This window comes from Catharus ustulatus, chromosome 5, assembly GCF_009819885.2.
Source record: "Catharus ustulatus isolate bCatUst1 chromosome 5, bCatUst1.pri.v2, whole genome shotgun sequence".
Taxonomy (NCBI): Eukaryota; Metazoa; Chordata; class Aves; order Passeriformes; family Turdidae; genus Catharus; species Catharus ustulatus.
Window position 1 is genome coordinate 74,831,101 of NC_046225.1, and position 25,135 is coordinate 74,856,235.

At 63.3% G+C, this 25,135-nt stretch overlaps 2 protein-coding genes across 2 annotated transcripts in view; one reads left to right on the forward strand and one right to left on the reverse strand.

The window, feature by feature from the left end:
* Positions 1-116: 116 nt before the first annotated feature.
* The window catches only part of LOC116996493 (dedicator of cytokinesis protein 2-like), a 41,931-nt gene continuing 16,912 nt past the window's right edge, over positions 117-25,135 (reverse strand). The window contains exons 29-53 of the mRNA XM_033060220.1: positions 7,864-7,962; positions 7,660-7,754; positions 7,377-7,455; positions 7,188-7,288; positions 7,016-7,074; positions 6,748-6,896; positions 6,527-6,612; positions 5,702-5,858; positions 5,362-5,402; positions 5,144-5,234; positions 4,941-5,060; positions 4,345-4,434; positions 4,136-4,240; positions 3,640-3,781; positions 3,388-3,469; positions 3,216-3,300; positions 2,940-3,026; positions 2,655-2,831; positions 2,464-2,547; positions 2,242-2,379; positions 1,872-1,957; positions 1,487-1,637; positions 1,116-1,224; positions 689-822; positions 117-616 (exon numbers count right to left, since the gene is read on the reverse strand). Of these exons, the coding sequence (XP_032916111.1) occupies positions 527-616; positions 689-822; positions 1,116-1,224; positions 1,487-1,637; positions 1,872-1,957; positions 2,242-2,379; positions 2,464-2,547; positions 2,655-2,831; positions 2,940-3,026; positions 3,216-3,300; positions 3,388-3,469; positions 3,640-3,781; positions 4,136-4,240; positions 4,345-4,434; positions 4,941-5,060; positions 5,144-5,234; positions 5,362-5,402; positions 5,702-5,858; positions 6,527-6,612; positions 6,748-6,896; positions 7,016-7,074; positions 7,188-7,288; positions 7,377-7,455; positions 7,660-7,754; positions 7,864-7,962 (2,637 nt within the window). The 3' untranslated portion in view covers positions 117-526. The remainder of the gene's footprint in view (positions 617-688; positions 823-1,115; positions 1,225-1,486; positions 1,638-1,871; positions 1,958-2,241; positions 2,380-2,463; positions 2,548-2,654; positions 2,832-2,939; positions 3,027-3,215; positions 3,301-3,387; positions 3,470-3,639; positions 3,782-4,135; positions 4,241-4,344; positions 4,435-4,940; positions 5,061-5,143; positions 5,235-5,361; positions 5,403-5,701; positions 5,859-6,526; positions 6,613-6,747; positions 6,897-7,015; positions 7,075-7,187; positions 7,289-7,376; positions 7,456-7,659; positions 7,755-7,863; positions 7,963-25,135) is intronic.
* On the forward strand, positions 17,430-23,803 carry LOC116996494 (INSYN2B protein-like). Its single transcript, XM_033060221.1, has 3 exons — positions 17,430-18,939; positions 20,976-21,050; positions 23,347-23,803. Exons 1-3 carry the CDS (start codon positions 17,444-17,446, stop codon positions 23,573-23,575), a joined length of 1,800 nt encoding a protein of 599 aa, XP_032916112.1. The 5' UTR covers positions 17,430-17,443; the 3' UTR covers positions 23,576-23,803.

Sequence of the window (25,135 nt, forward strand, 5' to 3'; positions counted from 1 at the left end):
GTCCCTGTGCTTTGGGGTGATGCCAGCTGGGGATGAGCCCCTGGGTGGGCTGTGGGCAAGCAAGGGTGAGTGCTGGGGGTCACACAGGTGCTCAGCTCCACAGATTTGCCCTTTATTAGCCATGGCTGCAGTGCAGAGGCGGGAGCTGAGTGTGGCATGACCATCCAGGGCAGTGTGGGCAGGAGAGGTGGCACTGCAGAGCCTGAGTTTGCCAGGGCCCATGTGCACATCAGGCTGGCTCTTGTGCAGTCCAGGCCAGGAATGTGTCCTGGTGCTGCAGGGTGGGGTGGGCAGCCAAGGGATGGGAGCTGTCCCACGAGTGACACCTGGAGGGTGGCAATAGCCAGAGCTGGCAGGACACGGGGTGGCACTGCCTGGTGCACACAGGGAGTCCCGTGGCCGTGTGGGTGCTGCAAGAGGTGCTCCAGCAGGTGAGAATCGAGCAGGGCTGTGGGTCGAGCAGCTGGCTGGGCATAGGCACTCTGGGCAGGGGTGGCCCCTGCAGACAGTGCAGCTGCAGGTGCCATCAGAGCTGTGACAGTCGCTTGGACTTGGGTGGCGGCAGTGGCGGTGACTTGAGGCTTTTGCTCCCATCCACTGTTGGGGATGTGGATGCCTGCGAGCAGAGAGGGATGTGAGGGGTGGTGGGACTGGGGGCCAGGGCCAGCCAGTGCCTCCCCTGCAGTACCTTCCTTCCTGCTGCAGCATCGCTCTGCTCCAGGAACGTCTCGTACACCGCGGCGCTGAACTTGCGGGGCAGCGGCGGGAGCTTGCTGGCGCTTTTCACACGGCCACCAAAGCCAGTGGGAGACAGAGATGAGCCTGTGCAGGCAGGAGAGGTGGGATGGAGGCTCAGCCTGCCTACAGGAGTGTGGCAGTGCTGGGCAGAGGGGACAGAGGTGCCTTGGGATGTGACCCCAACCAGAAACAGCTCTTGGCACCAAGGTCCAGGAGCAGCAGCCCTGCAGGGAGCGTTCAGCAGGGAACGTGTCTGTGCTCCCACTCTGTGCCACCACAAGGGGGTGAGGGGACCTGTGCTGGGGGTGCTGTGGGAGGGCAGAGCCATGCTCCTGGAGCTGTAGGGACAGTCAGGAAGGTGGCCTGGCAGGTTGTACCTGCAGTGCTGGGCGGAGCACTGGCAGCAGCTCGGATTGCCGGGGGCTGTTTCCCGTCAGCGCTCAAGCTGCTCTCGCCCATGTTGATGGAGAGTCTCCGTTTCTCATCCTGGGACACAAAAGGAAGGCTCAGTATCTGGGAAAGGTCAGGCTGGATGGCAGCCCCCCTGCAGCCCTGGGTCTCCAGCCTCCTGCCCCTCCAGCCCCTGCTCCTGCCCTCTCTACAGCAGGATCTGCCACCAGCCCCTCGAGCCATCCCATCCACGCTGGGGGCTGGTGCTGCGGGCAGGGCACCCAGGGGAGTGCAAGCAGGGCCCCAGGAGAGTGCAAGCAGGGCCCCAGGGAAGCGCCAGGGCTGAGCTGAGCATCACCTTGGGCTCTGGCAGCTCGGAGATGGACTGGCGTGGGTCCTGGCGCCGGGGCCCGAAGATGGAGCTGACGCGGTTCTCCCTGCGCTCGTTCCTGTGGTCCTCGCTCTCAGAGGGGCGGGGGGCAGGTTTTGGGGTCGGGGGTGCCTCTGTGCTGTGGGGTGACTGGGACAATGAGGGACAGCAGGGGAAGGAGGAGCAGGGCTGTGCCATGGAGCAGCTGGAGCATCACTGGGAGCACTCAGCCAGGCACCATCTACAGCAGAGCTCACCAGGGGAGGTTTGGGGGACAAGAGGGGATGGCTCAGGTGACAGCACTGTCCAGGAAAGCAGGGAGGACTGAGCAGGGTGAGAGGGGATGACCAGCACTCCCCAGTGCAGCACTTGCCTGGCTCCAGCGTAGCTCAGCCGGTCCCAGTCAGGTACCCAGGCTATGGACCGGGGTCGGCCGCTCCGCCGGTCCTCGAAGAACATCTGAGAGATATGCAGAGCCCCCTCAATCCTTCCCTGGGCTCAGCCAGGGCCATCAGTGCCCTCTCTAACCAGTCCTGCTGCTGTGCCAGTGCCAGCCATCCCCTCCTGGTGCAGGAAGGGACCCTGAGATCCCCCCTGCCCAGTGCTCCCCACCCTGTTCTGCCCCAGCTGTGGCTGCTCCCTGCTCTCCCACACCTGCATTGGCTTGCCCAGTGTCACCCCCACGGTGCCAGGCCCAGGTGTCACCCCCAGCCATGCCTGCCCATGCCCACCATGGCACTCACCATCTCACGGACCCCGTACTGACTCTCCACCTTGGCCCTGAGCTGCTCGAAGCACTGCTCCATGCGCTCGTGGAAGGGCCGCAGGTCCTCTGTCACCTTCTGCCCATGGATCCGGATCCCCTCTGCCAGCAGCGGGATCTGTGGGACAACAGGGACTCATGGGGCTCCCCATGGGATGGGGAGGGACAGTGGACACTGTCAGAGGGATGCTGCACCTGGTACCTGCCAGGCAATCAGGTCCTTCAGCTTCTCGATGTTCCCTGCGTCCTCAGGGTGCTCCTGCATGTAGGGCTCCTGGAAAAAAGCCTGCACCGACCCTCCTCAGTGCACTGCTGGGCTGGCCGAGCTCCACAGGCTGGGGATGGTAGAGTGGTGGCAGTGCTGGCCCCAACACAGCCCCTGTGTGTCCTCACCTTCTCATACTTAGCAAAGCCACCCATGACTGCAGGGTCCACGATGCCATTGAGCAGCATGGAGAGAGGGTTGATGGGCAGGCTGGGGTCATTCTGGTGCCTGTTGATCTCACTCATGATTTTCTCGTTGGTTTTCATCATGGTCTCAATGGCATTTTCCAGGGGGGAGATGATGATCTGTGCACGGGGAGGGGTCAACACTTAAGGCTGGCAGGGTGGGCTCTCCCCAGCCCAGCAGGAGAGACCCCTGGGGCTGGCCCTGCTGCCCCCCAGCCCCCTCCTCACCGTTTCAGTGGAGGTGACAACGAACCAGCGTAGGATGCCGGGCAGGGGATAGGCTGTCCTGAAGGTTGTCCGCTCAATCCACATGTTCTGTGGGAAGAGCAGCAGTCACTCCCCACCCTTCTCCCATCCCCTGGCTGCCCCATGGCACAGGGGGCTCCCACCTCCCTAATCCCAGGACTGGGGATCCCCTGTCTCTCCTCTGGACCCTTTGCAGGGCCCCTCCAGCTCTCCTGTCCCTCCCAGCTGAGGGTCCTGGCAGCTCCTCCCAGCACTCACTGCAAATTCATTGTCGGGATCGTTCGGGCCCCTCTTGAATGGCCGTGAGTAGCTGAACCGCTGGATGTGGTTGGCTTTGTAGAAGCTGTGGGGAGGGAAGGGGCAGAGATGGGAGAGGACCCCCTCTGTGTCCCACCCACCCACAAGGAGCAGAGCAGTGCTGGACACTCACTTGGTGATCTGCTCCGGGATGCTCCGACCTTTGAGCCGGATCTTTGCTTCCTCTGCTGGCTGCACGGTGAAGCACTGGATGTCTGTGGGAGTGAAGGAGTCATGGGCACACACTGGAGGACAGGGCTGCTGGGGACAGGGGCTTCAGAGCCCCGAGGGGTGAACCCCAGGGGTACAGAGAGGCATTTAAGGAATTCCCACATAGAAAGTGATGGACAGAGACCAAGCCACCCTCCCTGTGCACAGAGGATACACTGCCCCGGGGAGTCGGTGATGTCCTGGCCAGGGGGAGATGTGCTCTTCAGCTTCTCAGCATTGGGGAAGGGGCACAGCAGCTGCATCTCAAAGTCCTCACGCCGCTCATACTCCTTGCCCCGGTAGATGAAGACCTTGTTCTGCAGGGTAGGAAGGTGACAGCTCATCCCTGTGCCAGAGAGCCCCACAGCACTGGGGGGCTGGTGCTAAAAAGGCTGAACCCCCTGCCAAGCAGAAGACACCCCCTCTAGAAAAAAATATCTCCCCAAACCCAGGAGTTAGAGGAAAAAGAAAGAAGGCACATGGAGAATCAGGATTGGTGCCAGCCAAGCAATGTCACTAAGGACAAATCCTGCCTGACAAATTTGGTGGCTTCTACAAGGGTGTGGTAGCATGAGTGGAAGTGGGGAGAGTGACTGGACTTGTTCAAACCATCTGACCTTGCCCCAGTCTCCAGGACAAACAGCTGTGGAGCTGCTCCTGGTTCTGCTTACCCGCAGGAAGGTGGGGAAGCCCTGCCCGTAGTACCCCACAGCAAAATAATCCGGGCTGGGCCGCAGAACCTTCAGGATCTTCTCATAGAACCTGGCTTCTCTTTGCTGCAGAGGACAGGATGAGGACAGGATGGGGCCCTGCATTCCCCCCAGCTCATCCCCACCATCCTGCCCTGCCAGCAGCACCCCCAGCCCATCTGGGCACCCACCAGGATGTCACTCAGCATTTCGTAGTCGAACATGTGGCTCTCGTACTGCTCCGCCAGCTCCTTGCAGATGTGGATGGCCTCCTCCCACATCTGGAGAAGAGAGGGGACAGGACAGGGTGAACTGGGGAAGGGGTCACCAGGGAATTCCAGCAGAGAACCCCCTGCCTGCCACCTGTGAGGAGGGGGAGAGGGCTCTCCTGTGGGGACTGCTGGTCCAGTGGGCAGCAGAGGGACTTGACTACCTACCACCTCTAGCCATGAAGCCCCCAGCCCACCCCATCAAGCTTTGTCCTGAAATATCCAAGCTGCCAGCCCCTGGCAGTACAAGGACTGTGCTGGGATGCCATGGGGCAGGATGGGATAGGCACAGGATGAAGGACAGTGGCTGTGGGGTGAACCATCCAGCCCAGGCTCACTGCAGGGCAGCTCCAGCCCTTCTGCAGCAGTGAGGAGTGAGGGGCTGTGCTGATAGTGGTGGCTTGGAGCAGGGGGCAGTGGTGGCAAAGGGGCCAGGCTTGCCCTAAGCCAGCCCAGCTCCCTCCAGCTGCAGAGTTTCAGAGGCTGCAGGGTCTGTAAGGGCAGGTGGCCACACTCACCTTGCCCTGGTCGAAGTATTCAATGATCTGGTTGTACAGAGCCTCCTTCAGCTGGCGCTGAGTGTGCACCTGGAGGCTGTGTGGGCCTGGCACAGGGGCTGCATTCGACTCCTCTGACCACTGCACAAGGGAGCAGGGAGCTGTCACCCCATGCCCACAGGGCTGCCCACTCCTCACAGCCCCCCCGAGTCCCCCGTGCCCACCGTGAGCAGCCGGGCGTGCAGCAGCAGCGTGTAGGCTCCCTCCGTGTAATTCTCATAGCTGATGTGCAAGTCCTTCAGCTTGTACAGGTACCTGGGAGTGACAGAGCCATGTGTGGGGCACAACAGAGTGCCATCACCCTGCCCCTCAGGCTGCTCTGCCAACCCCATCCTGCTGGGAATGCTGCAGGTGCTGCCAGTGTCACCAGGGCTGTGCTCACCTGATGTACATGGCCTGGCGGTCAATCTCCTTGTAGAAGTTCTGTGGAAAGGCAGATGGAGCTGTTTGAGTGTCCCCAGGGGTGGCACATGCCACAGCCCCTCACAGTGCCACCCTCTGGGTCATGGTGCTGCCAGGACTGTCCCCACACAGGGATGGGGTTGGTCACAGCCCTGGGGAGTTGCTTGGTGACTCCCAAGGGGTGCCAGCTCTGGCACCATGTGCACCCCCTCTCTGCTGTGCCAGGGACCTGGGGAAGCACGGGAACAAGCCCTGGCTCCCCTGGAGCTGGGGATGAGCCCTGCCAGCCTCAGGGAGCTGGAGCAGAGCACAATGCTCACCAGGAGGTTGACAGTGCAGCTCATGCTGTAGGTCTTGTTCTCGTCATTCATGACAGCCCGGTAGTCCAGGAGACGCTCCAGGAGTTCACTCACTAGCCTCACAAAGTCCTCTCCAGGCTTGGCCAGCTCAGAGTGGCTCTGGCAGCAGCTCAGCAGGCTGGGGAAGAGAGGGGGTCACAGGTCCCACTGCACAGCCAGCTCTGCAGTGATCGGGTGCTCCCATCACTGCCCTGCTCAGCACCAAAGGGCAGGGACAAAGCCTGGGTGGAGCAGCGGCATCACCCAGGGCAGGAGTAATTCCTGGGGCAGAGATAACACCTGGGACAGTGGCATCACCCAGGGCAGGAATAATTCCTGGGGCAGAGATAACACCTGGGGCAGTGGCATCACCCAGGGCAGGAGTAATTCCTGGGGCAGAGATAACACCTGGGGCAGTGGCATCACCCAGGGCAGGAGTAATTCCTGGGGCAGAGATAACACCTGGGGCAGAGATAACACCTGGGGCAGTGGCATCACCCAGGGCAAGGGTATCACTTAGGGCACAGGGTAATTCCGGGGGCAGGACAAGGGTAATTCCCAAAGCAGGGGTGGCACCGGGGACAGGATTATTGCCTGGGGCAGACGAAACGCCTGAAACTCCTGGGGCAGGCAGGAGCAAGGAGAACGAAGGTGCCCAGGCATCAGCCTTCCTCCTCGCTGATCCCCTTCCCCCGTGGCACATTCTGGGCCAGGACACAGAATGAGGACGAGTGGGATGGCAGGGAATGGTGACACAAAGGGTCATGCCCTGAGGAGAAGGCGGCAGGGATGTCGCTGCACACTCACATGCTCTTGAAAAGCTGCATGTACTGCTCGTCCCCCCGGCCGCCCTCCACCTCGCTGTCCAGCCTGCGCAGGATCTCATCCTCAAACTGCAGAGAGGGGATCAAGATGGGCTGAGCTCAGAGACCATCCTGAAGACACGGTTCCCGTCCCCGCTCCCTGGCCATGCCACTCCCCTGGTGTGGGTGGTTCCCACAACATCCCACCCCATCCTTGGTCCTCACCCGGCTGAAGCTCCCGGTGAGCCGGTGCTCGCACAGCATCATGTCGAAGAAGATGGGGATGGTGGATTTGCGCAGCTCCAGCTCCGGCACCAGCGTCATCTCCAGGATGGGACCCACCATGCCCGGGATAAACTCGATCTTGCGCTGGCCTGGAAGACAGGGAGAGCTGGGGATGTAGATCCACACCCATGTCCAAACTAGCAAAACCCCGCTCCCCACACCCACTCTGAGACCCAAAAATCCCCCACCAGTGCACACCGCGGCTCACCGAGGCTGTACCACATGTCCCGGATGGATGCTCCGATCGTGGCTCTCATGTCCCCGTACCTGCCGGGACAGGGGTCACTCAGCATCGCTCTGCACCCCCGGGTGTGCCCAGCCCAGCTGGCTCATCCCAAAATCCCTGACCTCGTGGCTGGCCAGGCGGGGTGGGGACTCACTTAGCCAGGATACTGTTGCGTTTGGCCGGGGAGAAGTTCTCCAACTGCAGGGACTCCTGGGTGAGGAAAGCCACGGCCAGGTGGAAATAATTGTTCCAAAGCTGCAATGGAATCACAGGGATGAGTGCCAGGCTGGTGGCACAGTGGGCTCAGGACCAGGCTGGGTCCTCTGAGGCAGCACCCACCCACCTGCAGCTCGAAGTCGCTGTTGCTCAGGAACATCTCGGTTAATGTGCTGGCAAAGTGGTTGATGGCACGCAGGAACTCCCTGGGGCGAGTGAGCACGGGCACTGAGTGAGGGATGACGGGCACACAGACAGGTCCTTTGTGCCCACTTCAGTGCCCCCAAACACTGCCCAGCACACCAGTGCTGCATGTCTGAGCCATATTCCAGTGTCCACCTGTCCCGAGGCATCCCAAGTGCTCACACCCACCCCAGCATCCCCCTGCGGGTCCCTCCCCAGCCCCTCACCGATTCTGCACCATGTTCATCACCATCCAATCACCGGGATACACCGTCTTCCCAATCAGGTCCTTGAAAAGGATAAAAGTCTCCATGAGGAAGTCCTGCAAGGAAGGGAGAGATGTCAGGAGCTGTGCTGGGCTGCGGTGCCCTCCGGGGGATGCTGTGAGGGAGGTGCTGGTGCCAGAGGTGTTGCCGTGGGGCAGCACTCACCATCAGCTCAGGCCGGGAGGGGAATGCCTGGATGTAGGTGCTGTAGTGGTCCTTGTCCATCTGGCTCAGGATGGCGGCCATGCAGGCCACGTAGTGGCTCTGGGGGAGAGGAGCTGGTCAGGCCCTTCTGGGTCCAGGACACTGTCCTTGTTCCTCCAGTCACTTTGTAACCCAGAGCCACAACTGCCTTGGGGTCTGTTCACCCCCCACCTTCCCTAGTCCCGCCTTCCCCAGCACCCCAAACCTCTTCTCCTGGCCCTTTGATGTCCAATTCCCAGACTGTGTATCCCACTTCTGCACCCACAATGGTGCCAGGGGAATGCAGGTGTAATTACAGAGTGGTGCTGAAGCACCTCTGTCTTTTTTTTAGATAATTTAAGGCCATCTGTGGGAGTAAGGGCAGTTTGAAAATGGTAAGCTGGTTCCTTCTGCAGTGCCTCCAGTGAAGGGCTCCAAACTGAGCCCTCATCAGGCTCACAGCTTTGTAGCAACACAAGTGCACGAGTGGGATGCTGCCCAGAAAGCTGTCCCAGAGACACATCCGAGCCTGGAAACTACGGGAAAGGGCTGCTGTTTCTGGGGTATGAGCATCGTCTGGCACGCTCAGGAGGAGTGATGGCCCTGCCGTGCCCTGGTGTCACTGATGGAACTTTGTGAGTGACTTCCCCAGAGACTGCCGTGCCCCGAGCCCTGTGAAGGCAGCACCGGGCGCTGGGCACCCCCGCCCGTCCCGGGTGCCGCAGGCTCCTTCCAGCCCTGCCGGAGCTTCCTCCTGGATTCCGGCGGGGATGGAGCCCCATTGCAGCCCCAGGCCAGACCAAAGCGGGCTGTTCAGAGAGAGATGTGACTGCTGTTGGTGGCCGAGGGCTCCAGCTTCGCCCCGGGAGCTCCTCGGGATGGGGCATAGCTCACCGAATGTTGCCGCGGGGAAGCACCGGGCTACGAGGGGTTTGCAGGGAATCCTCTGGTGCAAAGCAAATGGACCAAATCCCAACAGATTCTCCTTCGGGAATCCATGTGGTGCCACAGCCCCGCGGCCACCCCGCGGCCACAGCACCGGCACACCGGGGGCCCGCAGCCACCGCACCGCTCCCGGTACCGGGACCGCGGCTCCTCCAGAGCTCCGGGGCTCGGCTCCCGGGCGCGCTCCCCATCCCGGGGCTCCGCCCCCCGCCCCGCTCCGCCCCCGCCGGCTCCGCCCCGGTACCGGCGAGCGCGCGCCGCCCCGCCCCGCCGAGCCCCGCGCCCGCCGCTGCCGGAGCCGCGCCGCTGCCGCCGCCGAGCACCAGGTACCGGGCGGGATGGGGAGGAGGCTCCACCGAGGAGCGGGGCGGCGGCCGGACCGGGTGCTGCGGGTATCGGCCCTGCGGCGCCGGCCGGTACCGGGACCCCCGGTGGCCCCGCGGCCGGGGTGTGGGAATCCCGGGGCTGGGAGCGGCGACACTGCGCGGGGATCCCCGAAACCGGGACTGCGCGGCGGTGCAGGGACCCTGGGGGTGCGGGAGCGGTGTGAGCACCCTCGGCCCGCGGGATGCGCGGGGGCCGGGGCGAGGGGGATCCTCGGTGTCCCCGGATCCCCGGGGGTCGCGGCATCTCCCTGTCCTCCCCTCCTTTGCTCCCACGAGCAGCTGCCCGGGGAACTGCTGGAGGCACGGCGCACCGAGCATCCTACGGCAGGCACCGTGCGCCGAGCACCCCGCACCGAGGGTGCACCGAGCCCCCAGCGCTGGGCACCCCGCTCCGAGGTGGCCACCGGCTGCCGTGCCGGGGTCTCTGGGGGACACAGCCGTGCTGGAACGGTGGCACGGTGTGTAACCTATAGAGGTGCGTTAGAGGGGCCGAAGACCCCCACGTCGTGCCGCGGTGCCGCAGCCTCGCCCTGTCCGCCCCTGCCCGTGGCCCCGCCGCTCGCTGGGTCGCTGCGTGCTCGGAGCCGCTCTGGGGAGCAGCCAGGCGGGCTCATCGCCGCTCCCCCTCGTTAGGAACGCGTCCGTCAGCCGGAGCTGTGCCGGGTGACACACGCACACGCAGATCCATCCAAGGATGTCACTTCGGGTACCGCGAGCCGCGGTGACGCCGGCCGGGGCTGGAGGGATTCAGCCCACGTTGCTCCCGGCAGCTCCCGGCGCTGCGATCCGCGCCCAAGGCCTTGTGTCCGCCGCGGAGATCCGGGATGCGGGAGCGAGCCCCGGGCAGTCCCGCGAAATGGGGATGCGCCGCTCCCTCCCGGGGTGCTCCGCTCCCCGCGGGAATGCACACAAACCCCGCTAAGAGCTGCGGCTGCCGGCGGCGGTGCGGGAGAGCGGCCGAGGTCTCCGCGGAGCCGGTTCCGTGCCGGGAGCACGAGGTGGACACGTATGAGTAACCACCGGGCCCCGGCTGTGCCAGCACGGGGACATACGGGGACATCGGTGTCAGCTGCTCGCTCCGAGGGGCACGGCGTGCTCAGTGCCAGCAGCGGCTCGCGGCGATCTCCACGCTCGGCCCCTCCCGGGGGTACGGGAAGGAGCCCCTCGGCACCGCCGGGGACGCGGGGACCGCCGGCTGCGCTCCCTCCCGGCGGTGCTGCCCGAGGAGCGGGGCCGGGAGCAGCGCGGGGGGACCCCGGGGCAGAGCCGGGCTGGGGATGGCACCTCCGGCCCTTCCCCGTGTCCCCTCTCCGCAGGGAGCGTTCGTCCTTCCGGCGCGCTCGGAGGAGCTGGGTGTATTTCGTCGCAGAAGCTCCTTTGGGCTGAGGTTGTCTTCCTTACAAATGATAATTGTTGTAATTACTTAATAGCATGGTGGCATCCAGAGGCCACAGATAATTAGTGGGTCTATTCCTGTCCCTGCTAACAACACTACTCCAGTCCTAACCAGCGCCGTGGGCAGAGCCTGCCTCGCGCGTTTGCAGAGATGTTCTGTATGGTCTGGACTGCTCGGTGGTGGGGAAACTGAGGCACGAGGCGAAGGAAGACACTTGCTAATTCCCAAATTCCCCTGGTAGCCAGCGTTGTCTAAAGCGAGTGGAGATAAAGGGGGGCAGGCTGCTCGATGGCATTGGGAATGCACTTAAAGGCAGGAATTTGTATTCTGGAAGGACGTTCTCAGTGCTGGAAGCTGCAGCTGCAGAGGCCGTGCTGCCGGCTGCTGGCACCGTGGCTGGTGGGAGCTGGTGGGATGGGGGCTGCCCCAGGGGGTCCCTGCTGCCCCCGGGACCGAGCCCCCCGAGCCTGGGCCGGTGTGTGCAGGGGCGGCTGGGGCAGTTCTTGCACCTTTGGGCGGTGAAGCCTTTCCATTTTTTCCAGAAGTATGCTCTGGGGACAGTTGGTGGCTTTCTGATGCCATTTCTGACCTGTGACAAGAGCCCTTGTCACACAGGGTGCCCTGGCCCAGGTGGCTGCTCTGCACACTGGGGCAGGTGGGCTCCAGATGGGTGCCCGACCATTTCTCCAGAGCTGAGACATCCTCCCTGGAGAGCACAGGGCTGCAGAGGAGTTGGGTCTCCTGTGGAAGAAAGTCTCTGGGCCGTGTCCCACTTCCCTTGTCCTGTCACTGCTGCAGGATCAGCCCGTGCTGGAGACACCAGCAGCGCCCTGGGTTTTGGTGCTGGGCACCAGCAGAGCTCTCTGGGCTGCATCTCCATCACAAGCATCTTCCCAGGTCCGTGTGGCCACACAGGGCATCCCCAGGGCTCGAAGGAGGATGGAATTGCCCATACCCCACTCACTGGGAAGGAAGCAGCCCAGCAGGGTGTTCTTCCTCCCAGGGTGGTGTCTCCTGCAGCCCCGGGGGTGGCACTGAACCACAGCGCAGGCAGCAGCTCCAGGGATGCTCGCAGGCTCCTCCACAGACGTGGAGAGCAGCCTTGGGACACGGAACAAACTCCTCCTGAGCCGCTCCTGCTCCACACGCGCTGTGTGCCCCGCTCTGCCCGTGCTCCCCCAGGCAGGTCGCTCTCCCTCTTCATGTCTCATTAAAACAGTAACAGCGATGCTCCTCTGCCTGGCAGAGAGGTGGGAACGCCAGCAGGTAGCACAGGGAACAGAGACACCACTGCCATGACAGCCGTATTAGCATCCACGGGAGACAGAGGAATAATTTGGTTTCTGCAGCTTCTGAAGGCTCGTGCAGAGCCTTTGTACTCCCGTCTTCCTGACCGTGTGCAGCCTCCATCTGCAGCACCGGCACACCCGCAGGAGGGGAGCGATGGAAGCGGAGCTGGTGACCTCCGCGTGCCGGGGGGATGTCGCTCCTCCTTCCCCGGCCCATGGGATCCCTTCCAGGGGCATGAGCCACGGCACGTGTGGCCAGACCGGCCGGGAGCCTCAGTGGCCACAGAGAGGAGCCCGCGGGGTGGCTGTGGGTGCTGGCGCCGTGGGGAGGTGGGTGGCGGGGGCTCCCCGTGCCAGAGCCTTCTCCTGGGCCCCGTGGCTGCGAGAGTGACTAATGTTCCCGCAGAGCACTTCAGCCAGTGACCTACATAGGGAGGAGTGTGGATCCCTCGGCTCGTGTTGAGCCGCTGCTCGCACTGGGACCCGCGTGCCGGTGCCACTCCCAGAACCCCTGGGCGATGCTCGAGGCGGGGCTGGGGGGATTGCAGGGCACAGGCACCCCAGGCATGGCCCTGGTGGCTCAGCCAGGCCAGCCCAGGCGTCCTGGGGGAGCCGCAGTGATGTTCGAGCAGAGCCTTGAGCACGGCCGAGAGGGAGGGGTCAGGAACTGCGAGGTCCATCAGGGACATGGGGAGCTGGCCCTGGGGACAGGGAGCTCTGGGAATGTGGCTGGAGAAGGGGCATCTCCTTGCTGGGGACTGCGAGGGCTGAGCACCAAGGAGGGAGGAGAGCTGCTCGAGCAGAAGCGCTCCATTGGCACGAGTACAGTGGGATATAAACGGGTGATTAACTGCCTGCAGGAAATGAGAAGGTCTGTGAGGCTCCCAGCAGCCGGGTTCTGGAAGAGCCTCCAAGAGAAGCACGAGGGCAGGGCATGAGCTGGCTTCGTGGTGGAGTTTCCTCAGCGAGGAACCAGATTTTAGGTGTGCAAGCTGCCCAAGGAGCTGCTCCAAGTCCTCCATCCTCGAGTCCCACACACACTCTGATCCGAGAACAAACGCCTCGAGTCCTCCCGGAGCCAAGGGGGGATTAGGCTGTGCTGTGGAGTGATGTGTCATGAGCCTGGTTCCTGCCCCTCCAGCGCCTCATCCTCCAGTGCTGCCCTGTTCCTCTGCCAGCAGCACCTCTCTCCCCTCTGGAGATCAGGAAAATCAGATGTGATGTCCCACAAAGTCACTACCTTGCAAGCAGAGCTGGGTCATTCACTTCTCTCCTCTGCAGTTCCAGGAGAACCTGACTTCCTCTCTCATAAATCTCATCTCCTGGCTTCCTGTGTCCTGAAGAGAAGATTTATGTGTCTGCTCCATTTTTCCCTCTTCCACGGCATTACTGGCAAGGGTGAGGGAGAGGATAGGTGGAGAAAGGGCTGAAGCTGGCAGGTAACTTCCCACACAGGGCAGTGTGAAGCAGGGCTCTGACCTCTGAGGTCAGCCCTGCAACATCAGAGCTGTGTTCCATGATGCAAACCCAGCAGGTTTTGTGCCTCTTCCAAAATTCACCACCTCTCAGCACTGGCCAGAGAAACCCAGTGCTGGGGCTCTATAAGGAATGTCCATGAGAAGAGATTCCTGATGCTTCTTCAGCTTCTGGGGTCACTCAGTGGATGAAAGATTCTTCCCAACTCTGCAAGCATCCAGCAGAACCCACTTCTGCAGAACTCATGGCATCCACGGTGTCACAGCGGCGTCACCTGCGTTCACCTGTACGCCACCGATGTGACCTGCTGCCTCACCTTATCCATAGCCTGGAATTCCCATAGCAAACAGAGGAGAAAAACACTCAGACCTTAAGAAACTGCTGAGATGGAGGGTCCACCACTGTGCAAAACCTTCCCAAGCTGTTCCTATGCCAGCTGGCCTCGCTTTTTAAGGAAGTTGCTTCTCCAACCTGCCAACATGCATTTCCAGCTGCTGTGAGTGGAGCTTGGAGCTGTCACACAGAGCCCCATCCTGCACAGCCTCTGCTCCATGCCCTTGCCTGCCTCTGTACTGACCATTTTCCTTCCTTGCTCTTCATTTTCCCCCTTTCCTCAGTTTCCCTCTGTGGTCAGGGCTGCGGGATGGTTACGAGCAGAGACGTGCTGGTTAGCTGGTTTTAATCCACTTAACGTGTGCCACTTTGCTTTGGGATCATCCTGCTTTCTTTGTTGAAATGTCAAATGCCTCCCAGAAATCCGAGTGTGCTCCGCCGAGGCTTTTACCTCCACTGACCAAACTTGGAACCTCATCAAGCCTGGCAGCAAATGGGTTTGATGAGCCGTGTTCTCCACAGCCCCGCGCTGACTGTGGATGGTTCATGTCGCTGTCCCTTCACAGGGGATTAGTCAAGCACCAAACCTGGATGATTCCAGCCCACCTGCATCCCCCAGATCACCATGCCAGGGCTCTGTGGCTCCCTGTCCCACTCACTGGGCTCCCCTGAGGTCGCTGTCCAATGACCACTCCAAGCAGGATCCTGATGTCTCCATCAGAGAGGAGCACCAGGGCTCCTGCTTGGGCCTTGGGAGCTTGTGCAGGTCTCTCCTAGAGGGAGGAGTGACCACAGCCCTGGGGTTCTGTTGGAGTAGACCCTGGAAGGGGCTCTGGTGGGCTCAGGACCTTGGAGGGGCTGCAGCAGCCCCAGGATTGAGGCGCTGTTTGAAGAGTTTGAAGAGTGGCTGGGAAGTGCTGGTGCAGCTGAGTCCCAGGTGCATTGGAGATGTCCTTTGCAGCCATCAGCAGAGTGGGCTCCTCAGGTTCAGGGACAGTCCAGGAGAGTCCATCAGGCAGGGCAGCCCCCAGGCTGCACCATCCTGATCCCATCCCACAACGGGACTCACTATCCATGCCGGGAGATGCCGGTGTGCTGCAAGCAGTGCCCGAGCACGGCACTAAACCCAACCACAGCACAGAGAAAATGCAGGGACGTGTGGGAGGGTCCTGGCGTGGGTGTTTGACATCCTCAGAACTGTTCCCAAACAGAGTTGCTCCATGTATAATTTATAGGCTTTCCCTTTGTCCTTGTGGCTCGTCTCTGATCTCCCGGCGGTTCGGGAAGGCCGAGGGTGCTCCGGCGAGGCCCCGCTGAGTGACAGCGCCGCGTTTGCTGCGTCGGCAGGGGAACGGCCTCGTCCCACGCTGCGTCAGCCACGGCTCGGCTCAGGCCCTGTCCCAGCATCCCAGGGCTGGTCCTGCCCTTGGACCGTGCCAGCAGCGCTCCTGCCCCGTGCCCGGCCCTTGGAGCCGATCCCAGCACCCTCTGCCCCATTAAGGACCCTCTGGAGCAGGCTGGCCACATGCAGATTCCTTTGGAGTGCTCAGCTCCAGCACGGAGATGTGGCCAGCATCCCTCTGCCCGGGCCACAGCCGAGGATGCTGCCAGGGGCACCAAGCTCTGGCCACCGGCTGTGGCACAAGGAGAGAGGTGACCCCACGTCTGTGACCTCAGGGGGACTCAGGGATGGCTCATCCCACAGCTCGGCAGGCTCTGCCCAGGCCAGCGTGGGTGTCCGTGCCCCGGGCCAGGAGGGATGTGGTGATGCAGGAAGCGAGGACGGGCGCCTCTGGCTCCAGCCCCAGCCAGCTCCCTCCTCCGCCTGTTGCTGTCCATACTAACGAGGAGCCCCATCCCATCCCTCGTCTCGTCCTGCCTCGCAGACATCTCCGGGTGTCTGGGCACGGCTCCAAGCTCGGGAAGGGAAGCGCCGGGCGGCTGGCCGGAGCGTGGAGCAGCATCCCGACGAACACGGAGCAGGGTGTGAGGAAGAGCCGGGGTCGGCGCAGGGAGGGCTGTGAGAGCTCCCTGCTCCGCTGGGTCCGTGCTCGCTGCCGGCGTGGGCAGGCACGGGGCACCGGCACGCAGCGCTGGGAAGTTTGGCTGTGCCGGCACTGGGGACTCCGGGCTGCTGTGCTGAGTCAGCGCTTCGTGCCAGCAGGAAAAAGGCAAGACAGGGAGGGGGCCGGGGGTGTCTGAGCCGTGTGTCCGTCCGCAGTGAGGGCAGGGGGGCTGCGGACACAGCGAGGCTCCCGCCTCGGCGTGCGGAGAGGGTGCGGGGGCACTGCGGGACCCCCGGGCTGGGGGATGTGGGACACGGGACGTGGTGTGGTGCGACAAAGCTGAACCACTGCTCGCTGCGGCTGGAATCTCTGTCTTTGGCTGCGTCCCAAAATGAGCCGACGGCCTAGCCTGCACCCCGGGATATCCCAGCAGGGCTCCCGCTGTGCCCCGTGCTCCTGGTGCCGGGGCAGAGGCAGAGCCGGGTGGGCACGGGGATGGGTGGGTGGGTGCTGGGGGTACGGCTGGGACAGGGCTGCGGAGTGGTTCACCTTGCAGGTGTGGGGAGGAGGAGCCCTGCAGAGCTGTGTGGGAACGATGGCAGGGATGGGGACGATGGCAGGGAGCAGGATGATGGCAGGGATGGGGATATAGCTAGGTGCGATCCTCCCCGTGACCCCGGGTCCTGCCCCTGTGCCGCCTGTGAAGTGCTGCTGGTGTCAGTGACATCCCCCGGCTTTACTGAAGGTTCTCCTTCCTGCTGGTTCTCTTGTGTCTGAAGTGGCTCCGTGTCCCCAAGCCTCTGTCTCACTATTCCTCACAGAGCCGGTCCCCCATGCCTGCAGCCCAACCAGCACCTCTAGTGCCCAGCCCGGCCACAACCACCGCGACACGTCTGGCCACGCCTCACTCGTGATGGACCCCCTGGCACATGGATCCCATGCCATGTCCGGTGCTGGATGGGTGCCCCACGCCTTGTCCATCCTTCGCAGAGCTGGTGCCCGTGAGCGGCGGGTGTCCCACATGCAGGGGGTGCCCCGTGTCCGTCTGTCCCTCACGGGAGCCCCTCGCCCTGGCCCTTGCCCTGCCCTCCCGCTGCCCGCGCCCCGCGCACGAGGCACCAGCCCCGGCGAGGCAAAGCTATTTTTAACAGCTGCTTCTGCTTGATTTGAGCTGTGAACTCGGAACGTGTTTATGCTAAAGGGCTTTCTTTTCCTTTTCTCCCTTTGTGCTGAGGAGGCAGCGCCGCAGATCAAAGCCTGTCTCTTCGCGTTTGGTGATGGTGGGCTGGGAGGGAGCCGAGGCGGGAGAGGCCGGCAGTTCCACGGGGACACTTGTGTCCTCGGGGAGCCGCGGTGGCTTGGCCGGGTCTGACGCACCTCTCTTTGTCCCCGCAGGTCCGGGAGCCATGGGCGGGCACGGCCGGCACCGGGCGGCCCGCAGCGGGCGGCTCTGAGCCCGGGTGGCCGGGCCGGGACGATGGGCAGCGGGCGCCGGCGGGGAGCCGCGGAGCCGGGCAGGGCTGTCGGGGCGGCGAGCCGGGGGCTGTAGGGCCGGGCGGCGGGCACCATGCCCGGCGGCCCCTCGCCCACCTCCCGCCCAGCATCCCCTGTCCGTGGCGGCGCGGGATGAGGCTGCCCGCCGCCCCAGCAGCTCCGGGCACGGCTGCACCCCAGGGCTCCGGCAGCCGGCGCTCGGCCCGCCGCAGCACCCCGGCCCCGCGGGCCTGAGCCATGGTCAGCCGTGAGCCCGTGCCCGGCCCGGCCCCCGCCGGCGAGGGCAGCCAGGAGAAAGCCATGACGGTGCGCTCGGTGCTGCTCAACCGCGACTCGCCCGACATCGAGAGCCGCCTCAAGCGCCGGCGCAACCGCACGCAGCAGGTCCGCTTCAAGGACCTGGTGGAGGCCGGCGCTGGGCAGGCGGACAGCCCCGGGCCCGCGGCCGGCCCCGGCCACAACACCCCACGTGCCTCGCCGCCCCCCAGGGACCCCCCTGAGCCGGCGGCTCTCCGTGCCTCACGGCGCAGCTGGCCCCAGGCGCAGCCGGGCTCGCTGACGCTGCCCATGCCCAGGAAGGCGTGCATGAGCACCGCCATCCAGACCTCCCCCAGCCTCCAGAAGCCCTTCCCGGCCCCCCAGCCCCGCAGCAAGAGCGTCTGCGATGTGGCGGGGGATGCGGTACCGCCCGCCGTGGCGAGCGCCCGGTGCCAAGGAGCGGCCGTGCCCACCGTGGCCAGCTGGGCCGTGCCCCCGCGGGCCCCCGGCAGCCTCCCCACCCAGCACGCCAAGGTGCGCCGCACGCCACCACCGCCACCACCCAGGGACCCCCCTCCCCCTTACCAGGGCACGGCCGGGTGCCCCGCTGCCCGCTGCGCCCCTCCGGTGCAGAGCTGCTCCCCTGAGCCCTGCCCGCCACCCCCAGCCTGTGCCCAGCTCCGCGGGAGCCCCCAGGGCAGCCACGGGCTCACCCCACGCCCGGCCTCCGTGCCCTGCGGCCAGCCCCGGCCTCTCGCCGAGCAGCAGAGGCTCGGCCGGAGCGACTCGGAGCGGACCCTGCCCTGCGGCCGCCCAGCGCCGCCGTGCCAGCCCTCGCCGCAGCGCCGGCAGCCCGTCCCCGCCACGGACACCCACGGCCTCCGCCAGCCACCTCAGGGCAACCCCCCGCGGGACCCCCCGGCACCCCAGCACCAGCTCTGCGCCACGCTCTGGGGGGGGCCCTGCTGCGCCTCGCCAGCCCCCGTCCCACCAGCTGTGCCGGGCTGGCACAGCTCGGCCGCCGCCACGCCGGACAAGACACCAGCTGCCCCCGGCACCTGCAGCCGGCTCCGCGCTGCCGAGCCCGGGCATGGCTGGGCAGGACCCGAGAGGCTCAGGGAGCCGCTGTGCGCAGCTTCACAGGGCCCCAGCGGGGGGACACAAGCGGCCGGGTGGGCAGGGGACGCCCCTCGGCACGGACAGCCCTGCCTCGCCGCTGGACAGCCGGACAAGCTGCACCACGTCCAGGACCTTCTGCAGCTGGTGGTGGTGGCCAAGGGGCCGGTGGGACCACCAGCGAGGGACGAGGACGCCCGGACATCTCAGGGAGAGGGCCCTCGAGGGCCCGGGGAGCAGGGGGACCTGCATTCCCAGCTGCAGTCCCTGGAAGGGGTGCTGGAGACCAGCCAACAAACCATCCGGGTGCTGCTGGACGTCATCCAGGACCTGGAGAAGAAGGAGGCGCAGCGGGATGGGTGAGTAGGAGGGGACAGAGAGGGGGGCTGTGGGGACAATCCCCAGGAGCTGGGGATGTGGGATGGGAGACCCTGACAGAAAGCTGCTGCCTCCTGAAGGGTTTTCCCATTTCTAGAGATCTAGAATGTCACATCCCAATGGCAGGCTGATCTAGAATGTCACATCCCAATGGCAGGCTGATCTAGAATGTCACATCCCAATGGCAGATTTAGCCAGGTATCCCACCCCTGCCCCATCCATGGAGGTACCTTTGGCATGAATCCAGTGGCTGGTGCCCCCATGATGGGTGTGACTGCATCCCAGGGAGGTGCCCAGCACCCCCATCCTGCCCTGCCCAGGACCTGATCCATGGGGCAGGGTGTTCCCCAGGCCAGTGATTTTTGGCCTCCCAAATGGAGCAAGGTGTTCTAGGTCAGCCCACAATGGGCAGAAGCTGAAATGCTCCAAACTCATCTCACACGAGGGCAACCAACACACCCCCAGGAGGTGCTGGTCCTGGCATCCTGCTGTAAAATCTCTGGGGCTTGTTGCTGATGGCCAAGATTGCTGTGATCCATCCATTAAATCAGATAGTTTTGGCTGTGAGTGAAGCACAGGAAACATTGCCCCATGCCACCCCTGGAGCACTGTCACTGGGGAGGGACCCTTTGGGGGTCCTGGACACCTTAATTAAGACCCCAACTCCATTTACTGTTAGAGTCAAACAAGCAAACAAGATTCCCAGAAATAGGAAATCCAGGGATAGGAAATCACATAAAACATTATCCTGGTGTCCTTATCCTGCAGAACAGCACAGCCTCGTTTGCCACAGGTCCGATCCCAGGTGCCCACTGTGCACCAGAGCAGCCCTGAGACATTCTGGCACCGACCACCAGCAACATCCCACAGAAACTGATAAATATAAAACATGAAAGGCTATCCCAGGATGAGCTCTCCCAGCAGAGGGGGGCTTTGTACAACGCCAGAGCTGCGGGCACACACACATATACGTACAACACACACACACACATATATATAAATATATATTAAGGGCCTCATGATCTAATTCAGGTGCTGGCAGAATAAATCCCCACTGCAATGTGTAATTTGGTGCATTAACAGACCCAGTTTCTGAGGGCTGAGAACAACCCTGGTCAAGGTCGAATAGCAGGAGGATGATTTCAATGGGGAAATGCGACGTGTATGTGGGACATGTTCTTTCAGCTGTGCCCCCAAAATCCACAGCTCTGAAGGGGCAATGGAGACATGGAGAAGGGATCTCAAAGGGATCAGCAGGGAGCACCTGCCAGCAGTGCTGGGGTGCAGGAGGACCCCAGTGCAGCCCTTGGGATCAGGGTGTCTCAGGGCTGGGGTCTGGCACCAGCAGCAGAGACATGTGGGGTGAAAATCCCTTCTGTAGGGAAGGAGGAGGATGCAGCAGCATGAACTGAGCCCAGGCAGGAATCAGCTTAATCCAAGTCCTGTGCACCTTCCTGGAGGAGGAGAAGGATGCTCTGGTACAAAAGCATCAAAAAGATAAATTCTGAGTCTGGCGTAGGCTGGAGATTAGTCTGGAGCATCTCCCAGTGCCCATCTGCCATGTGCCTTGTGCTCCCTCCTTGGCACCATGGGGAGATGTGTGGTGACCTGGGGGCTGCAGCGTGGGGACCCTTGGGATGGGATGGGAGGACAGAGCAGGAAGGGTTTGGAGGTGACACTCTGTCCAGCACTGGTTTACTCCCATTAGAGAAATCTGCAAAGCTGAGAAGCACCTGGGCTTGGTGTTAACTGGGATCACATGGGAGGAAAGGGGATGGGATCCAGGAGGAGAGGAGATGGATCCCAGAGAGGAAGGGGAGCTGGAATTCAGGAGGAGAAGGGCTGAGATACAGGGAAAAGAGGGTTTGAGTTCCAGGGAGAAAAGGAGCTGGGATCCCGGGAGGAGAATCCTGGCTCCTGGGGTGGGAGCACAGAGGCACACGAGGGAGCAGGGGCAGCAGAGGACACAGACAGACCCACACTGGGTCTCCAAGCTCACGGCACATCTCTGTCACAGGCGACACTCGTACCGGACCGGCCAGGACATCGCCAACTGCGGGACCTGCCGGGACTGTGCCTGCATCATCTACAGGTGAGGGCCAGCCCTGGCTCCGAGCATCCCATGGGATCTGCTCCCCTGTGCTCCCAGGCTGTGAGGCAGGAGGGAGGGTGGCAGTCAAGCGTGCACCTCCTGTCCCCATGTTGGGGGGCACATTCTGGTGTGCCTGGGCTGTCCCTCAGGCTGGATCTGTCCCTTCCTCCCCACAGGGAGCAGCTCCTGCTCCCAGGATCAGCCAGGGTGATCTCCATGGAGGAGCAGCATCTGGAAGGGGGCTGCTCTGGCACAATGGCAGAGCATTTATCTCCTGTAACAGCAAATCTATCGGGGAAGCCTCGCTAGCGGCTGGTGCGTGGGCTCGCTCCAAATCCAGGCTGCATCCTGTTGTCCCTGTGCCAGCTCCACACAGATGCTGCAGATGGGTTCCTGCCCCTCTCTGTGGTTTGGGAATACAAGGCCTGGGCTCTGCTTCCCAGAATTGGCTTTGGGCCAGGGTGTGGAAGCCCCTTCCTCTGCTGCTCTGTCTCCTCAGATCCCATTTGGTGTGGGGAAAGGCATCTCGTGCCCTCCCAGCATCGTCTTTGGGGGAATTGGGAGGGTTGCAGTTTTGCTAGAGCTTCCTGCCCTTCCAGGCACCCCTGGGTGTCACTCTGTCCCTCTGGCTGTCCCCTCTGCAGTGCAGGTGGCTGGCCAGGTGTGTTCCCTTTTTTCTGTTAATCAGGCTGGTGCTGTTAGCACTGGGATGTGTAGGACACGGTGAGCTGGTCCCAAGCCTGATCACCGTGGTGCACTGTGCCACTGCCCTGCCATGCTCTGTGAGCATTGTGCCCCCTCCTCAGGCCACCTCAGGCTGGGGGTGCCCGGCTGGGGTCCCCTCGTGTCCCTGTGCTGCCTCAGAGCTCCTGCTCCCCACACACACTCGCTCCACACTCCCCCTGTAGCTCCTGGGGGACTTCAGGCTAATTAGGCCTGACGAGCCTGTCTCCACACAGCATGGCAGTGGCACAGATGTCACATCTGGGGGAGGTGGCTCCCCAGAATGGCCAGGCTCCTGCTGGGGACTCGTGGAGAGGCTCTGGGGGGACACAGGGTGAGGGGAGCAGGGCAGCACACCCAGGGATGGCCCATGGAGGGGATCAGACCTGCCTGTCCCTGTCCCTGTCCCCAGAGCGGTGCTGACCCCTCCCTGTGTCACTGCGGGGCAGCTGAGGTCCCTCCCCCCATTACAGCCTGCACCCCTCACCCTTTTTTCTACAAACGGCTGGGACACTCCTTGTCCTCGCCAGGGGAGGTGACAGGAGGTGACAGGAGGTGTCAGCGTGCCGGGGGGCTCCTGGGGCGATCCCCGTGTGCGGGGTGGCCGCGCCACGTGCGCGTTCCCGGGCACACTCGGTGGCACCTCGCTGATCCGATGGGACAGGGCTGGTGTGAGGAGATTGATGTGTTTTCCGTGTGAGGGAACATCGCAGCACGTGGCTGCCAGCAGCCAGCCCGCACCAGGGTGCTGCAGGGACACTGGGGGCTGCGGGGACACCGGGAGCTGCAGGGACACTGTGGGCACAGCAAGGGCTGGAGGGGACAGCAATAGCTGCAGGGACCTGGACCAGTGGGGACACTGAGAGCTCCAGCATTGCCAGGAAACCTGAGAGCTGCGGTGGGGGGCACAGTCCTGCTACCCAGACCAGGGACACCCTAATTCCAGCCTCATCAGCCGCGATGGGCAGCAACAGAGCCTTGAATGTTCTCCCTTGCCACTTCCCGATGCTGCAGCTGCCCTCAGCCATCCCCTGGGACACACAACCCCTCTCCAGGGGGCTCACAGGGGGTGGGCAGGGGCTGTCTGAAGGCACACGCAGCAGGATGTCCCCTCACAGGAGTACGCGGTGACCCCAGGAAGTCCGGCCATGTCCCTGTGCCACCTTGGGAGTGCAGCTTTGGGGGATGTGCCCTGGGTGGATGAGCTCCCTGAGGGCTTGTTTGGGAATCTGAGCTCCCCGGGGGCTGTGCTGGGGACACTGAGCTGTGTCAGGGGACACTGAGCTCCCTGGGGGCTGTGTTTGGGACACGGGGCTGTATTGGGGACACTGAGCTCCCTGGGGGCTGTGTTTGGGACACGGGGCTGTGCTGGGGACACTGAGCTCCCCGGGGGCTGCGCTGGGGACACTGAGCTGTGTCAAGGGACACTGAACTCCCTGGGGCTGTGTTTGGGGACACTGAGCTCCCTGTGGGCAGTGTTTGGGATGCCAGGGGCTGTCGTAGGTGGGGGGGGCTGCGACAAGGGGATGCCATGCTGCCCTCTGACACGGTCCCCTCGCCCCTGGTGCCGCAGCGTGGAGCACGATTTCCGACAGCAGGAAGGTCGCTTCCAGCGGGTGCTGAGCCACATCGAGGGCGACACGGCCCCGAGCTCCCCCCCGACGGCGCCGGGGGCGGCAGGGGTGGCGGTGGGGGCGGCGGGGACCCCCTCACCGCCCAGGCAGGAGCTGTCGCCCGTGCCGAGGCTGCCGGCAAAGCTGGACGTGAAGAAATCCCGGCGCAAATGCTTCTGGTTCCTGTGAGCGCGGTGCCCGGTGAGCCCGGAGCGCGGGGGCACCGTCCCAGCACTGACCCCCTGCCCACCTCTCCTCCCTCCCTCCCTCCCACGGTAGGGTTTGGGTAGCACCAGCTTTTCTATTTTTAACCATTCCGTTGAACGCGGGGAGCTCGGGTGTGGATAAACGGCGAGGGGAGCAGCGGCTGTATTTAAGGAGAATTCAATAAATTCCACGGAGACGCTATTTTTGTTACATCCTCTCCCGCCTGTGCGCTTCTGTTCTGGGGGAGGATGAGAATGAGGAGGGGGCAGCGGCTGTTTCCTTGGATTTTCCTCTGTTCGGGGTTCCCAGGCTCAAATCAGAGCTCATCCCTGCACCCCACAGCGGGGGCTGCTCACAATCCCTCCCATTGCTTCCTGCAGGTTAACTGGGAACACCGAGCATTTCCACTGGTCAGAAACAGTGGGAAATATTCTCTGTGAGAGAATGGAGAGAGGAGACCTGTCCCCAAAACCCCCGGGTCTGGGCGGGGTGGCGGAAGGCTGATGATAGGGAGACAGGAATGAGGAGCTCAGATATCCCAAATATCCTCTGTGGGGCTGCCGCGAGAGGGAAAACTCGGCATCGGGGTTCAGGGTCCCAGAGCAGGAACAGGAGCTGCACAGAGTGTCAAACCCCATCCCGAGTGCCAGGGACACCCGGGGGCTGCAGACGGGACAGTGGCACAGAGACACAACTCCCTTCTTGCCCAGCAGCAAGGATGGTGCCTGGTGCAGGCACACCTGGTTTTGGTCCTCTCACCCCTTCCCAGCTGCTAGAGCTGCTGGGGCAGCCTGGATTGAGGGTCTGGCACCCCAAACTGAGGGCAGGGGCTGCAGCAGCAGCACGGGAATCGTGGGCGGTGCTGGGGAGCTGCCAGAGGGCACCTGTGGAGCCACGAGCGAGCAGCAGGAGCGGCACAGCCAAGGATCCCTCCCTGCTGCCGTGGGTGGCTCTGCACCATCCTCATCCCCCCTCCCCTCCTTCGCTTTCGGCTGCCCCAAGCCCTGAGTCACAGAGCCTGGGAAGGAGGACGAAAAGCAGGACGGAGCCCAGTGCGACCCCGCATGCATCTCCTGCCTGAGTCACGGCTGATTCACAGCCCGGCGCTCAGATCGCGGCACGGCCCCGGCGGCAGAGCTGCCCTCGGCTCCCCGGGCACGGCACGGCACGGCACGGCACGGCACGGCACGGCACGGCACGGCAATTCCCTGCTCCGAGCTTCCAGAACACACACCAACACAGCTCATCGCCCACCCGAAGGCGCAGTGCAGCTCCTGGGTTTGCCAGCACGTTCCCAAAGAAGATCCCGAGCCCTCGCTGGCCCTGGCTCTGTCCCCTCCCATCGCTGCTCTGATCACCTCCCTTCACCTGTGTCCACCGTGCTGCTCACACGTGTTATTGGCACGTAAAACTGCGATGATTCACTGGGTTCAGTTGTTTGTTTTCCAGATAATTCGGCCCAAACCCTTCACTGCTCCCAGAACAGCTTTTCCTGCACCTCTGCCCACATCCCCCTATGCTCCCCCTGTTCCAGCCCTGCTC

Coding starts and splice junctions, on each gene's coding strand:
- LOC116996494 (XM_033060221.1), top strand. CDS start 17,444: ATGGTCAGCCGTGAGCCCGTGCCCGGCCCGGCCCCCGCCGGCGAGGGC. Junction 18,940..20,975: donor AAGGAGGCGCAGCGGGATGG/GTGAGTAGGAGG, acceptor TCTCTGTCACAG/GCGACACTCGTACCGGACCG. Junction 21,051..23,346: donor TGTGCCTGCATCATCTACAG/GTGAGGGCCAGC, acceptor CTGGTGCCGCAG/CGTGGAGCACGATTTCCGAC.